Consider the following 17033-nt stretch of genomic DNA (forward strand, 5'->3'; position numbering starts at 1 on the left):
TAAACGCACCTCAGTACCTCACTGTCCTCACTATAGTAAATTATCATCCCCGAAAACATTAATTTTGATACATCACTACATCAGAATGTCAAATGTCAGTTCTGAGCAACTAGCTGAAACACTCTAAATACATTACATCTTTCGTAGGCATTATTCATTAAATAAAAAAATTAATTATTGTTAGATAGATATGTATACAATTATATCAAATACGATTGTAATAACATAATATGCAATGGCGCAACGCGCAAATAATATAATAGGATGGGATTTTGGCATGATGTGGGCTAAGCCTATACCAAAACTACTAACAGCTCCCTTAATGTATATATATGATATAATGATATATGATTATATAATATAGTATAGGTATATTTAAGAAATATACTCTTGAGCCCCCCTGCATGTTGTGGAAGTCTCGTATTATTTAATAAAAATAATTTAACGATATATGTACACTTCCATATTATTATAAATTTATAATTTATCGAGGCTATAGACTAAAGCACATTAGCCACTATGGGCATACCCACCTATATATTCCCTCTGTATTCAATTTACTTATTATTATTATTATTATGTATTTATGTAGGTAGGTATTAATAATTTAATAATAGATACTACCATCTATTAATATACATGCAGATCATGCGTTTCCATTTTCTACATGAATGAAATGTTCAAATGTGTAATAATTATTGTATGACGACACGACGTTAGGCACGGGAGATAAGATTTTTAAGCATTGACCTCCGCAAAAATATTCAATACCTCGCGTAAAACACGTCGAACGTATTCCAAGAATCATCAAAATACGTTCTAAATAAATGATTTATTTAGGATGTAAGAATATTTTAATTTACAATCATATTTCTTCATAACTGTATAGGTAATATATTGATATATAATATATAAAGTATAATACATATAATATGTTTAACTAAGGGCAAGGCGCCAAGGCCTAATAATAAGGACCGCATAGGTTTTATAAAAAATAAAAACCATACGCGTCTATGTTGTTAATAATCTTGAACTTCAAATACTTTCCAATTACCGAAATATGTATTCTTACTAAATTGTTATTAATGTTAAAAGATTATAAATTTATAATTATGCAGTATACACTCATGTCAAATATGTATAAGACATTATTTTATACACTATACTATAATATAAGCTATAAGTTATTTATTTATAATCGTACCATCATAGTCCATGACTTACAAGGTGTTGTTAATAATTAGGGAGTGGATATGTTTATGCATTTATCTTCTTTTTTTAAAAAACATCTATACTAATTCGGACTGGGGAGTAGGATAGAAATTTGTTTTCTCGCTTAAAGAATTCAAATTAAACAATTTAATATTGCATACTACAGATGTCTGCATGCGTGTTCGATTTTTACTTGCTTGATCATTATTTTTTCATAATATTCATCATGCTCATTTTTGGTTTTTCGTAATATATTACGTCAAATATTCTGCATATTTATAATTTTATCACATACCTCATAGATTATAAGTGTGTGCCTATATTTTTCAGAGTAACCAACAATTCAACCTTTAACCACGGTTCAATAAGTTTAAATTTATTTTGAATTAATAAAATGTAATTACTACTTATAATAAAAAATAAAATAAACTAATAAAGCTTGAATTAATGAATAATGAATTTTTTTTTTTATTGATCCATACTTCAAATAAATCCTAAGCATTTTTTATACTTTATAGCGCATAAGTGCATGCATAGTTCTCAATTTTCAAGAGCATAAGCTCAATATTAACAATAAGTTAAGAGGACACTACCTAATGTATTTGTTGTTTTCGTTTTAACACGTACGACATAGACAATTTTAGTTCACTAGTTTGATATTAGAGTGAATTGACCTATTATCAAACATTTAAGTTAGAAAATACCCATATCTTGCTTTAAAATTAAAATATCGAAAAAATTACTGACGCTTAAGCACAGATTGTATAATCTAAATATTTGATAATAGGTCAATTATTCACTCTAATATCATAGAATAATACAAAACAATGTCAATATCTTAACTAACAGCACACTATTGAAACTAGTGAACCAAAATATGCCATGTCGTACATTTGTAAAACGAGAAAACATATGCATGGGTACTGGGTAGCATACTCTTAAAGTCTTAACTGTTATAATTGATCAAGGACCCTTACTTCGGGCACAATGATGCGTTTATTTATTAACAATTGCATTTTATTAGGATGAAATAACCAACGAAAATCCTTCCACCTCTAACCTCTAGTTCTACTTAAAATTCTTGAGTCGAGAATTCCAACAAAATAATATACTAAGTTACTCCAATATCCAATCTTGATGAAAGTTGAAAGACATTCCTACATCTGAACTTAAAATTTTCATTTACAAGAATCTAAATTTTACTGTTTACCTGTCTTTTTCTAAATACTTCTTTAGAAAAATATAAAAACCGAACAAACTCCTCGGATAACTATTAACTACCGTCTACCACCTATTAATAGTCATAAATTAAATTAAATAGGTAACCCAAATACTCAATTTCATAATATGGCATATGCAATAATATAACAGTTACAAAATATGTTATAATCTTCGAATAATACCTAAAACTAAAATTTTGTATTAGTAAAACTAGTATAAGGTCTATGGTTACATCTTACAAAATGATAAGCTATTTCGTGCTTTTAAAATGAAATCAATATCAACCCGTAGGTACTAATGAATTCTGTGCCCATATTATATCGTTAACATTCTGCAAGGAAAATATGAAATAAAAAATACCATTTAAAAATTTAGCTACTAAAAGCTTATACGGCGCGCCATCTAGCGATTAAAGAAATCGGTGACCTGTTGATAAGTTCAATACGACAGCGGTTGCCGGTGTAAATCGTTTTGCTGTTTTGCTTTTGAGGACATTTATTTTATAAAGGAAAATTTTTCATTCCTCATCAGCATTGAGTTTTCTAAGGAAAAGTTTGATCAACAAAAATTACGTTTTTTAAGTACAAAAATTTTAATTTAAAACCCTCACTAGTCCCTAATATAATTGAGTTCTTAGTTCCTATGATGTAGCCATGTGCCCGTGTACACTAGCTGTAGTACTGTACACTGTATCGTCTGTATCCTATATGGTCTAAGAATATAAAGCCATTATTATAGCTAATATCTATTATTCTATTATTAATGCTTATCGATTATAATATATAAATTATATTTATAAACAATTTTCTTTTAAAATTTATATTCTCTATGAAGCTTATTTTTAATGCGTGTTACATAATATGTAATGTCATTTTCAAAATATTTAAATTCACTTTAAGCTTTTGTGTATTGGTATTAATATTTATACATATTTATACATAAACCGTATGTCCGTATGTCCATATTACACTTATGGTAAAATTAATCATAATAATAATAGCAATTCTTTAAAACTTATATGATAATATTATAAACCTAGTTTCTTAGTAAATACTAAATAGTAAATAGTAATGCATACCTATAGGCTATAGTATATATACTGTACACTAATATAGTAGTGTAGGCTAATTATTGCTAATAAACCGTTTCCTCTCAGAATTATTGTTATCTGATTTTCGTAGGTACCTATGTATTGATTTCAAATTTAACACATTTGTGGACCAAGAACTTCGTCATTGAGTAATCAGTTTTAATTTTTAAAACTAGTTTTACATTTTTTTGGTATTGGTATCGATTTTGATATCGGCTTTAATGGGTATTTGCCGGTGTTAAAAACCGGTTTTTAAACATCTAGCTAGCTTTGGGCGAATTTTTGAAATTATTTAGCATAATGCGTGTGGGCTACCTTTTTATAATATCCTGAGATGCTGTATTTTATCAATCCGTTTTCTCTCTCATATTGATAGACTATCCGTGAATTCCACAGGTATAATAAAAAGTGTATTTTTTTTTTGTGTGATTAAAAATTGAAATAATTTAGAATCTAAATTTCAGATGATTATATATCAAGCTAAAATATTATTGAAATTTAATTAATAGGTATTCGAGTGAAACGTAATGGTGTGTGATTAAAATTTTAAATGATTTGAATGATTAAAAATCAAGCAAAAATATTATTAAAATTAATAAAATATATTTGTTTTTCCTATAAAATTTATCCTCTTACAGTCCTACGTTTTATCATTGATTTCTGGTTATAAATACTAGTTTTATACCTATAATCATTAATCAATGGTTGTTTGTACTCAGCGGGAGTGTGCTCAACAACATCCTAAAGTTTTATCACGATCGGACATTCATTTGCTTTTATATATACCTACATGCATGATATACATACATGTCATGACAGTTATTACGAATACAACAACAACAAAATCAGCCAAATCAGTCAAGCATTTGCCTTATATGAGTTTATGTGAGACTAACAAAAATTTCAATGTCTTTTGTTATCCTTTTTTGGGGATTCTAGGGGAGCCATATGCACCTATACCTATTACCTTTTTAATATATTATTATTTATTATTTCTTCTCTGAAATAACCGGTTTCAATATTTTTTTGTGTTTTCAATATTAAAACTGGAGTGGGGGTGGCTTAGCCATTTGATGAAATCGGCTCCATACTGTTACAACTTTTATTTTCAGAACTTAATTTTTCATCAGAACTTAGCTTCATCATATAGACCCATCAGTCTCTTACCAACGCTTGGCAAATTGTTTGAAAAATTGATTCTTCTCCGAATTCGACCCATCCTATACGAGCATCAAATCATACCTACCACCCAGTTTGGTTTTCGACCAGGACATTCCACTATACACCAAGTCCATCGGCTCACTGACTCAATTGCCTCTGCCTTAGAAAGAAGGCAATACTGTGCTGGACTCTTCCTGGATGTTAATCAGACCTTTGATAAGGTCTGGCACGACGGGCTACTATTTAAATTGAAAAAATTCATGCCAGCTCAATTATTCCTAGTCATCAAATCTTTTCTAGAAAATAGAAGTTTCACTGTTAGACAAGGAAACTCATTTTCGCCTCGATTCAACATCACTGCAGGAGTGCCCCAAGGTAGCGATTTAGCGCCTGATCTTTATAATATTTACACTGCCGATATTCCACAAACACCCAACACACTATTAGCCACCTTTGCTGACGACACAGCCCTATTGTCCACAAGCGATGATATTTCTATAGCGGCACACAATCTGCAACATCATACTAGCCTAATTGAAACCTCGTGTAAAAACTGGTTGATTAAAATAAATGAAAGCAAGTCAACTCAAGTTACTTTTACCCTTCGCCATGGCAACTGTCCCTTAATTAAATTAAATAACGTGAAAATTCCTGTCAGTAATAAAACCAAATATCTCGGCATAATACTTGACAAACGCCTAACTTGGGGCCCTCATCTAAAAAATAAAATAAAAATAGCGAATAGAAGACTCCACCTTTTTCGGCCTCTCCTAAAATCCAAACTAAAACTAAAACTTAAAATACTATTATACAAAACCGTTATCAGACCACTACGGTCCTATGGTATCCAAATTTGGGGACCAGCCAAACCTTCAAACATCCGCCCTATCCAGTCATTTCAAAATATAACCCTTCGAATCATCACTGGTGCCCCCTGGTATGTATCGAATGAAAATATTCATAACGACTTACAAATCGAAACAGTAAGTAAACTTTCAAAACTATAAATCCTTTCACATAAAACTGCCATCGAACATTAATCACCTAATTCAAAAAATGTCCTCAAATCTTATCCCTGATCAACATCCAAGTAGACTGAAAAGAAACTGGAATCGTGACCTACTACTCTGAAAAAAAAGGAAAAAAAAAAAAAAACAACAACAACAACAACAATAGCAACATCAACTATACAATTATCCTTGCTACACCTAGATAAATAATATAATATAATAAAACCTAAATATTGTGTGAGGGGTATTACCAATGGGTGACTTCCCCTATCATGTGAATCATGTTATGTCCATTTCTAATTGTTATCTTAATGACTTAATGTACAGACTATGTGTATAGATTGTCTTTTTCTTAATAAAAAAAAAAAAAAACTTAATTTTTTACATTTGGTTACTCACCACAGGGGCACATAATTTATTTATTATTAATGTATGACACTGCCTCACCGTGCAATTGCAACAGTAGCACAGTGACTCAATCCACCCCTGCCCCTGCCACCCCCTTTTTGGCCAATTGCAACGGACACGAATTCAATAAGGATGAGTAATATTATTGCGTCGTAGTGTCGACCACCACAGAACAATAGGTACCACGGGAGACGGAACATAATATTATTGTTTCCATTATCACGATCTCAAATATAACCGCGGTTCTATTTTAGATTGATAAAAATAACGACGGGCAACAGTCAACAATAATAAATTATTATTCGTTGGCTGCGAAGTGTGATACACTGATATTGCATTACTACGATTATGCTTTTGCATTCGCCTTCTTACTTTCATAGTTCGTGCAGGCACACAGCCGTTTTTTCCTAACATTTTTCACTGGGAACAGTGGGAACGAAACGGTACCTAATGACGTGGTTGATGTCCGTCTGAAACCCTAACACTGCGACTGAAAATTCGCAGTTTCATACTTTCGTGTGCATAGTCCGGACGATTTTGCACGAAAACAGACCGAATCAGAGTACAGGTACCTTATTGTATCGTATGTGCGGCGCGTTTGTCATAGGAATATGGGATTTACGTCCAACGATAATATCCACTATGGCGGGAGGGTGGGTAGTGTTTGTGTGTACATTGAGCAGATTGCTCATTGCTGTCGAAAAAAATATAAATTGTGAGAGAGGAATACATTACGAGAACGGGTTTGTGTGACCTCAATATCGTTACAAGGCCGTTGGTATTTGTTGTTGTTGTACCTACGTGATGAAAAGTCATCGCGGCCACAGTAGTATAGGAGGTACCTATAACATATCTTTGTACGTAGTGTTTTTGTCTCTTATAAATTATAATAGTAAAGTATATATTTTATACGTCATTTGCGGGAGACAAATAAAAAAAAATGGATGTCACCAAATTGGACGAAGAGGAATTGTCGTACGAGTTGAGGGTTAGAGGGATAGCCGCCATGAACGATGTAAACGAAATGAGGAGTGTTCTGCGTGGTCTGTTGAGAATTGAAGTCGAGGGCAACTCTTTAATGAATACCGATACCAAAGTATTGGGAGTTGACGTAAAGAATGAAGTAAAGACATGCATTAAAAAATTGCAAGTCATCAATGCAATGATTGACAACATTCAAGGGGACAGGTACAGTGAACAGTATAGAGCGGCAGATGCAAAGTTATGTCATTTGATGAACCGTGTTGATAAGTTACCGGCTATTGAAAAACGAGATCAAAATGACAGGTCTAATTTATTAAAAGGAATATTGTTCTTAATGAGAAAAATGGAAGGTATGGCATCTAATACAAGCGTTGTTGAAACAAATACAAATCAAAATGACGGTGCAGGTAAAGACTAAAGTTCATTGGGTTTTCCACCTTACAATAGGCAAATAATTAAATAAATATAATTCTAGCATGTAATACAGCTGCGATAATATATGATAATTATTAAATAATATTAATACTTTTATTTATTATGTGATGCTTGTTAGTGATTAAATTAATTGGCTATAAAAGTAACTCAAATATTAAAAAAAACTATAATGGTTAGATGAATTCAAATTATTCAATATTTTTATTTTTAGCTGGAGCTGGTACTGTAGTCTTATATGAGAAAACAACTACCACAAAAATGAATTCCACTTATGGAAGCGCTGAATCTACTGCTTCAGATGAAGAAGTCGGAACAGTAAATTACCAATATTTGTTCTTTAATATATGTTATTAGTAACTTTTTTTTAGGAATATTTTGTCCAACAAGGTGTAGCGATAAAAAGTTTAAGTAAATTGCATAAAGGATCGAAGAGTCATAAAAATGCAGAGACTCATTACACAGGATTACTGAGAATAATGAAATATGTAAGATTTTATAACTGAAATATTTTTTTTATTAATTAGTTGATTCATTTTAAATAAATATTTTGTAGAGAACTGCAAAGTATATTGAATGGAAGCCAACTGAAATGTCAATATTCCCTGATGTAGATGAATGGAATATAGTTGATACTGGATTCAAACAAAATGGGAAAAATAAAAGTAAGTAAACTTAGAATATTGAACTTTAATCTTCTCTTCTTTAGTAATATGTAAGCTGACCAACTGTAAAGAGTAAATTTCCATTTCTTCAAAGTTTGTAAAAAATTGTTACAATATGTAATATGATATGTTAATCAAGATTAAATTGAAGAAGAGAAGTTCAAACATAATAATTAATCTTTTAACATTTGAATAGTAAACTAATTTATATATTTTTATGTTTTAGATGATCGCAGTAATATTGATATAAAAATTAACTTGGCCACAATGAAGAGTTATAAAATGAAAAAACACAAAAAACATCAAATATCAATACTCCAAACTAATGGTTCACTTGTTACATTTTTATTTGAAAGCTCACCTATTAGTGATTTTGTGACAGCTTTAAAGACCTTACTTCATACAGAAAAGTAATTTAATACAAATAAAACAAATAAATTATAATTATTATTTATCTAATTATCTTATGTTAGAGAAATACGACACCACAGACCTACTGGAGTGATATTGGTATTGGGTGAACGACAAGATTCAGATCCTCTATGTCAGTCAATTAAAGAGTTAAAAATATTTCCTGATCAACCACCCACAAGTACAGTCTGGAGCTTCATTAGTGGCTTCCAAAACAATCCTGTGGAAAAAACTTATGAAACATTTGCTAAAATTAGTGATGTTCTTTGTGAGTAAAATATGCTATAATATTGGATTATGTATAATATACTGAATGTACTTACATTCGATCATAATTGTTCATTGAATATGTAGTGACTCGCACACCAGACACAAGACCAGACCAAGAAGTAGCTGAACTCTTAAATAGAGCTGAGGAAGATGATGAATATACTATGGTAGATCACCCTCCACCAACTGTATTGCCACCAAGACCAGCAATAAAGTCAAGAGGACAGCCGTTAGATCAAACCACTTTTTACCACTCTATGAATGATGAGGGTCGAATAACGAACGAAGATTACATCAAAAACATAATTTTTTATGGAGTGGGTATTATAAATTATATATAATATGTAAAGAATCCTATTAATTTTATTTGTATAATTAGGGTTGTGAACATTCAATAAGACACGAAGTATGGAAGTACTTACTTGGATATTATCCTTGGAATTCTACTCGAGAACAGCGTATATACATTGATAAACAAAAAAAAACTGAATATGAGAGAATGAAAGTACAATGGATGAATATGTCTTCTGATCAAATATCAAGGTTTAATATGTATAGAGATCGAAAGAGTCTAATAGGTAAATATTTAGACAATCTTACAATTTTAAGTTATTACATGATTTTTCTTTGCCTACAGATAAAGATGTATATAGAACTGACCGCACTCTCGACTTTTATGCTGGAGAAGGAAATGAAAACCTTGTTAAACTACATAATGTATTGATGACTTATGTTATGTACAACTTTGATCTCGGTTATGTCCAAGGTATGAGTGACTTGTTATCACCAATATTGATGATAATGAACAGCGATGAAGTAGAATCCTTTTGGTGTTTTGTGGGTTTCATGAACAGAGTTGTGAGTCTAAGATAAATAAATACCTAATACAAATTTCAATCTAGATTGTACTAGTCTTGTTTTTTGTTTTAGAATACTAACTTTGAATTGAAACAAACCGGCATGAAAAAACAGTTGAACGATTTGCATTACTTGCTTACAACTGTATCGCCAAAATTAGAAAACCATTTGAAAAAGATGGATTCCAGCAATATGTACTTTTGCTTTAGATGGCTTTTGGTATTGTTCAAACGAGAATTTATTTATTCTGATATCATGCGATTGTGGGAAGTATTATGGACAGATATTCCCTGTGCAAATTTCCATTTGCTAATATGTGTGGCGATATTGGATAACGAAAAAGATACAATTATCAATGAAAATTATGGATTAACTGAAATATTGAAAGTTAGTATTGCCATTCAATTCATTAATAAATTACTACTTATATCAAAAATTACTAATCCCAGAAGGGTTTTTAATTTTTTTTTTTTTTAAAGCACATTAATAGACAAATCTAGACAGGAACACAATTAAATTATTTGAATTAATTTTTCAGCACGTTAATAATTTATGTGAACAAATTGATTTGGATAAAGCTTTAACTACGGCTTATAGTATTTATGAACAGCTGAAAGAAGCACAGCCATCATTACAGGATTCAGTTAATGAATTACTTGGATTCTCAATATCTCATTCTGAAACTATATTATCTAGTGACAGCAATTCTAGAGAAGATGATTATGAAAAGGCCTTATCAATGCATTATACATAATAACTAAACAATCAATGTATAGAAATGTACTACTGTGATCAAAGTCAAACATTATAATCTCATAGTTAAATAGTTGTAAACGTTTAAAGAGATTATATATAGATACTATTAAATCAGTATATGAAGATTTATCCAAACAATTTCTTGTTAAATTTATGTGAACCTTTTATAGGTACATTTAACTTATATATATTTTATCAATTATTATTGTTGAATATTTTATTGTGATATTTGCCTTTTTTGGTCAACAACTTTTTGAGTGTTAAATTTGAGTTTGATTTGTAATTAACACTTATACTTAAGTCTTTATATGATTGTATATCAAGTTGTTATCATATTTTATAATTCTTTAAACACACTTTTTTTTGTACTTTATTATCCTTCTAAACCTGTTTTTCTAACCACCACCATATTATATGATTTGATTTTACTCAATTGTTTGGCAAGTTTTTGTTATAAAAAGCTCTTTAGCTTATGTTTCGTCAATCTTATTATCTTTATCTATTTTATTATGTGTATAGTTATTAAAATATTCAGGGTATTTAATTATTATACACATTTTTATATTAATATCATTTGAATTATTTGCCTTCTACTTTGTGTCAGTTTTATATTTTTTTTTTGTGTATTATTTTCAACTAGGTATTTGGAATGTGATTTTACAAATATAATTCTATATGAAAACATTCAATATTAAATTATTTTATTTATTTGTTTTTCTTAAAATCAAATTATGGAACATTTATCATTAAAACAAAATAAGAATCAGGGCTTTATTTACTATATTATACTAGATAATATAGTATTACACTGAAAAAATAAGTATTTAAGTTTACATCATTGTATCTAATGAATCCGATTTAGGTAAATCTTCTAAAACGTCAAGAGTTAAATCGTTGATATCCAATTGCATGACTGAGTTCAACATTTCGGCATTCTGATTCTCTTCAGGGTTAAAAATGTACCCATTAGCTCTATCAATGTTCTTTCTCACTAATTCCAATGTACGTCTATCCTTCACATTAAGCGGTATAAATGAAACAATATTTTGCCCCTCAATTAAACTAACTATAGCTTTATTCAAACGATGATACCTATAAAAATAAACAAAAAATTTAATTATGTGTATTTATGCTTTTCTAATATTTTAGAAAAAGTAGTCTTTGATTTCATAGTGAAGTTAGAAAATAAAATTGTATCTATTAATATTTATTACAAATTTACAGTAGACTATTATAATAATATAAAGTATACATGTATATTTATTTAAATATTTTACTTGGATTAAAGTTTCAACTACTAAGGTCATTGCTCGGTATGGTTGGGGGAGAGGGGGGAGGCGGGGAAATAAAAGTCTTGTATGCAGTCTACAGTATAAGTTATAATAATTTCAGTGATTAGTTAAAATATTATATTGATTTTATAGAATATTATTTTTCTTCACTCTTTGCTTCCATGTCAACACCATACACTCTTCATTTCCTTTGTAGCTTATTCATACACATCCACTATAACTTTCTCGTTCTCTTGGAACTCTTATCATACACCTTATCGAAATCTATACTAACATTTTTTTTTTCCTTGTACTCTTCTTATGGATTAAAAATATAAAAACATCAATATAATAATTAACTGTAATTACTAATTTAACTGTTTATTCTTTGGTTAAAAATATGCCACAAAGTTCTATTACAAGCATTTAAAAAAAATATTCATTACAATTTACTATACTAATTGGAGTAAGAGTAACTGGCCGGTAGCCAGGGAGGCTGATTAAGCTGCAGCCTTCCTCAAAATGTTTGCAAAGTTTAAAAATGTATAAGGTTAGTGTCCTATGACTCTATTAGTGTATTACATAAAATATAACCACATATTAAAATTTTAATTAGTGTGATGGTTGAAACAAAGTTTAAAATGTTATATAACCTCAGGATCATCATACCAACTTATGAGGGATCTAATTAAGCTTTTCATAAAGTGTAAAACACTATCAGTTCCTCCTTCCCAAACAAAAGCACTGAAAACACCAATGCTATACTAGGAGATATGGAGATAAAATCATATTTATAGTTAGGAAGAACAAACCAAGTTACGCCACATACTGGGAGAGATAAATAAACAAATTAAGTTAATGATACAGGTTTTTTTTTGGGTTAGGTGACGAATCAGATTTTTAAATATGCATTAGACAATCAATTATTATGGAAATGCATAAAATATCTGGATATAAACATTAACACAACATATAGGTATAATGTAAACACATGTTTTCATTATTTACAAAACATAGTTGAGTTGTTGCGTGCTTCAGTATTTTAGAAATTAATACGGTGGTATTAGGATACCATAATTTGTCTGTTAAAATTATAATTATAGGTTAAAATATATATGTACCTAGAAGTGTGGGTATCATTTTGCAATGCATCCAAAAGCTGATCAAGACTCAATACATCTGTATAATAATCTAAATTGAATAATAGCTTTGACTTATGTTTAACGGCTATATCTATTTTTGATAATATATTCACATGAGGTAATTCCATTTGATACATAGTAGATGTACACATCAAAAGTGCTGAAATGTATTTACCTGAAAATTAATGATTATTAAGATTCTCTTCATTTACAGATTACAATATAAGCCCTATGGAGGTGTCAGACCAAAGAAGAATATAATATGGCTAAGAGACCAGAAGTTGTAGGTCACAAACACTACATGCTACAGGAGAGCAATTTTAAATAAAATAATTTGTGTTGTAGTTTTTTGTTTATCAGTGCTACAACTCATTTATTTATACACATATATTTTAACTGAAAAGGTAAAACATACCTGGATCACTGCAATAATGACAGTCAATAAGTTGTACACAACATAACCGCAAATCTAATTCATTTTTAATTGCACACATAATATTTTTCATTGAGTTATGATGAGTGTATATTTCTACCTGGATTGTGTGAAATATTATTAGTTAATGATTATTATGGTTAATTATAATTAGTAATATACCTGTCCAGGACAATCAAAAAATAAATAATAATCAGTCAGTTTTCTCAATTTTTCCAACAACCAATCAAGCCGCTTTTCCAAGTATTCTATACAATAAATCAAAGCTCCATTGGGTCCTAAATTTACATAATCCATAACATCTTCAACCGTAACAAGTTCTGATATATCGATTGCTGCTTTGTAACACAATGAATCATTGCCTGGGTCTAATAACACAAACAATTAAAAGGCATTTGTTTACTGTTGGTTTCTATAAATGCATTAAATAATAGTATTTTACTACATGTCTACATACAAGTAAAAACTTTATTTTGTTACAAAATAAAAATAGCAAGAGTATAACAAACTTAAATTTACCATTTTGAAAATAATGCCTCAAATTACATTTGTACAACTATAAGTTAATAATTATTTAGTAAGCATAGATAAGTTACCCAAATTGATTATAGCCACTCGTCTGCCCATTTCTTGCAAGTACTTGCTCATTTCATCACAATAAGTAGTTTTTCCACTACCGGGTGGACCAATGATGACTTGACCATATAAAGGCATGTTGTTTGGTAAGTTAACTTTTTAAATCAGTGTGGATAAGACCTGTTGCACAGCTCTTAAAGTTCTGAAGTTAGTGCTTTCAATCATGAGAGAAATAATAGTTCTGCTGTCAACTTTTAATGCTCGAATTAAACTAACAATACTCGAAGTTTGGTTATCGTCTTCTCTGCCAAAAAGTACTCTAGGGTAAGAAAAAAAACAATTCATGATTAATCATTAATGTTAAATTTAAAAAATTAAGGTCTAACTTAATGTCGTATCCCTGCTCTTGCAATGCACAACTATCTGGCTTGACCAGATACAATGTCCCTAGTTTTGAGTTTTGAGTTACCGCAATAAAAGTAGTGTCCCTGTAAAATGCAACAAAACTTAAAAATAGATATTAAGTTTTATCAACAAATGCTCATTATGAATCAAATATTACTCGAAAACCGACACCACAAAATCCGTGTGCACACCGTCTAGTAGAGCTGCTACAGTTTTAAATTTCATTTTGCACAACCGGCATTCTATAACTCAGAACCAATATAAATCATAAAATATGAGCGTCTTTTTGAAACTTCCGAAATTTGTTTTTGATGATATCTCCCTGTTATCTTAATCGGTTCCAGTCCTCACAAATCACGATGCCACTTTACTTTTTATTACATTGGTACCATCGTGATAAAATATTTTTATGTTATGTTAGTTCCAATAGTTCCATAGAAATAGATCTTTGGTTAGTTCATAATATCTAAGGTCCAATATGGTCACACTCCCAAAATTAAAGTCACAATATTATCTTTTATTTATTTACTAGCTCTCCGAGAGTTTACCAAAGTAATATAATGTAATTTATTGAATTAAAAAAAAATAAACATGTATATAATATATATGCATATCTATAGTATACCTATGTTATATGAAAAGTAATAAAAGTAATAACACTGCCTTTTCAGATATATTTTGTTAAAAAAATAAAAGATTTGTGAAATATCTATCATAATATCTCACAATAATACAATATGATGTATTATATGCATATCGTAAATGTATAACAAGAATTGGATGGCGCATCCTTCTGTTCCAGGTGCAACCAGGAAGTTACAAGAGCAGAAAGTATCGGACGGTTGCAGCAGAAGCCAAAATCTGATTGATGGTGTATAAAAGCCTATAGAACTATCACGTTCAAAGCCAAGAATTAATTTAAATCTAAGAAGAATCCAAATTTTGTAATATGAATAAAAAAATCGAGTTAATGGGTAGCGATCTGTCGCACATTAGGTGTCTTGAGTCACTGTAATTGTGTGTTAAATTTGAATTTAATAATCACTGTATTCTAAGGTCTTCATCTAATGTTCATTTACTACTCACATATTGATATGACTAGGGCAGAGGACTTGTAGCATTTGCATATTTGTTTTACACAATCACAAAAATAGTTAGAAGCAAATACGTTTCATGCAGGAACAAAGCTAGGTTTGAAATTTTATTTTGCATATAAATGGAGACTTCGAGTTTTTTTTTTTTTTAGTGCATATTTCTTCGATTATACTTTTATACTTTTAGATGCATACTTTAAATAATTAATAATTTTATCAATATTTTTACTGTCGACATTTTTCTTTCATTATTCTATCAAATATTTAATATACAACCGAAATAATGTTGAATTTAAAATTATTTGAAATTTTGATCATATTAATATGGTTATTGATTGTTCCCAAAAGCATGATTTTCCTAGAAACACGTCTCGAGAGATTTATTTTCTGGTTATTAACCGAATTTTTTTTTATTAGCTTCGAGTATAAAACTTACAGCTCAACGATTATAATAAAGTGCTCAATATTAAATGCATAATAGTGAAATTGAAATAAATAGGAAAGTTATGGGTGAATATGACATAATTGGTAATTAGGCTAATGAGAAAAGGAAGAAATGAAATCTGGAATGGATTGATTGTGTAATACGGCTGTAAGGAGCGAAATTAATGGATTAATTACTGAGGAAAGTTCAGTAATACATTTGGAAAAAATGTGATTGTTAGTGGAATTAATTTTATTTATAGACAGATATTGTTCACTGCATAAAATATTATCGATTAGAGCCACGGGGACGTCGCCGTCAGTTGCAGATATCAAAATGTAAATTAAATATATTTATACAAATAATCTTATTTTTTACTAAAAAAATATTCATATTTAAATTTATTATTATACGCATAATAATTTTTAAATGCATATTTTGTACATTTTAGTGCATATTTTGTAGAGTTATTTTTTTATTTTTTATTGTTATTTTTAGAGCTACAAGTCCTCTGCCCAAGATATAACGCATAATATGTACATGCCATATGAATTGCCTATATATTACTCCTAAAAACACGATACGCTACCGCCCCAATATTTATAATTTAAAGGAAGACAAGGATTCTATAGAGTTATACATCAATATCTGTTTTCATCTGTTCGACTGTTCATTTTTATTTTTTATAGAAATTCGTAAACTTTACTTATAAAATAAATATACAACAACTTTACTTTACCAAAAATGATTACACAAAATCAATAAGCCATATTATGCTATAAACAAAAAGGTGTACGAGTGATTACTGCTCAGTGCTCTGCTGCACTTGCAGTAGTTGTTGAATATGTCATTGTACCCAATAGATTTTTAAATTTGAATTTATCAGGATATCATTGTAATGCAAAAAAACGATTTTAATACAGTGTACCAGAATAGCATATACGGGAATAAATATTCTAATTTAATAATTTAAAAAAAAACATGGCTATAAATATTTCAAAAATAGTCAGAATATTTTGAAAATGCTAAAATAACATTTGGTGAAAATTTCAAGTGTCTATGGATATTTATTTTGTTACTCGATTTTGAATTACAACAAAATATCACCAATTGATTAAGTTGTTTAATTACCAATGAATTTTCAATATCGTAAAAATGTTAAATTCAAATGCCCATAAAAAAATTAATGCTATTTTCCGGTAAACATTTA

At 29.5% G+C, this 17033-nt stretch overlaps 2 protein-coding genes across 4 annotated transcripts; one reads left to right on the forward strand and one right to left on the reverse strand.

Annotated features, from left to right (window-relative positions):
- Positions 1 to 6731: 6731 nt before the first annotated feature.
- LOC111037183 (TBC1 domain family member 15-like) lies at positions 6732 to 10912 on the forward strand. Of its 2 annotated transcripts, none has more exons than XM_022319574.1 (11): positions 6732 to 7493; positions 7733 to 7827; positions 7890 to 8006; positions 8075 to 8183; positions 8410 to 8593; positions 8657 to 8862; positions 8949 to 9181; positions 9244 to 9442; positions 9502 to 9722; positions 9795 to 10109; positions 10261 to 10912. In XM_022319574.1, the coding sequence occupies exons 1-11, from the start codon at positions 7043 to 7045 to the stop codon at positions 10474 to 10476; spliced, it is 2346 nt and encodes a 781-aa protein (XP_022175266.1). In that variant the 5' UTR covers positions 6732 to 7042; the 3' UTR covers positions 10477 to 10912. The 2 variants fall into 2 exon arrangements, with proteins under 2 accessions (XP_022175266.1, XP_022175264.1); XM_022319572.1 differs by having other exon boundaries at positions 7043 to 7493; positions 7733 to 7836.
- Positions 10913 to 11289: 377 nt separating this feature from the next.
- LOC111037184 (GPN-loop GTPase 2) lies at positions 11290 to 14647 on the reverse strand. Of its 2 annotated transcripts, none has more exons than XM_022319576.1 (7): positions 14475 to 14647; positions 14287 to 14388; positions 13921 to 14219; positions 13487 to 13692; positions 13307 to 13424; positions 12871 to 13066; positions 11290 to 11570 (listed from the first exon to the last, which is right to left on the reverse strand). In XM_022319576.1, exons 3-7 carry the CDS (start codon positions 14036 to 14038, stop codon positions 11309 to 11311), a joined length of 900 nt encoding a protein of 299 aa, XP_022175268.1. In that variant the 5' UTR covers positions 14039 to 14219; positions 14287 to 14388; positions 14475 to 14647; the 3' UTR covers positions 11290 to 11308. The 2 variants fall into 2 exon arrangements, with proteins under 2 accessions (XP_022175268.1, XP_022175267.1); XM_022319575.1 differs by having other exon boundaries at positions 14463 to 14646.
- Between the last annotated feature and the right edge of the window lie 2386 nt (positions 14648 to 17033).

The sequence above is a fragment of the Myzus persicae genome, unplaced genomic scaffold (assembly GCF_001856785.1).
Source record: "Myzus persicae strain clone G006 unplaced genomic scaffold, MPER_G0061.0, whole genome shotgun sequence".
Lineage (NCBI taxonomy): Eukaryota > Metazoa > Arthropoda > Insecta > Hemiptera > Aphididae > Myzus > Myzus persicae.

Bases quoted from the DNA above. Each gene is read 5' to 3' on its own strand.
- LOC111037183 (XM_022319572.1), top strand. From the start codon at position 7,043: ATGGATGTCACCAAATTGGACGAAGAGGAATTGTCGTACGAGTTGAGG. The intron at 8,594-8,656 runs GTAATTTAATAC...ATCTTATGTTAG, and splicing joins ACCTTACTTCATACAGAAAA to AGAAATACGACACCACAGAC. The intron at 8,863-8,948 runs GTGAGTAAAATA...TTGAATATGTAG, and splicing joins TAAAATTAGTGATGTTCTTT to TGACTCGCACACCAGACACA.
- LOC111037184 (XM_022319576.1), bottom strand. From the start codon at position 14,038: ATGCCTTTATATGGTCAAGTCATCATTGGTCCACCCGGTAGTGGAAAA. The intron at 13,425-13,486 runs GTATATTACTAA...CACACAATCCAG, and splicing joins TTTTTGATTGTCCTGGACAG to GTAGAAATATACACTCATCA. The intron at 11,571-12,870 runs GTACATATATAT...TTATTTTTATAG, and splicing joins AATGATACCCACACTTCTAG to GTATCATCGTTTGAATAAAG.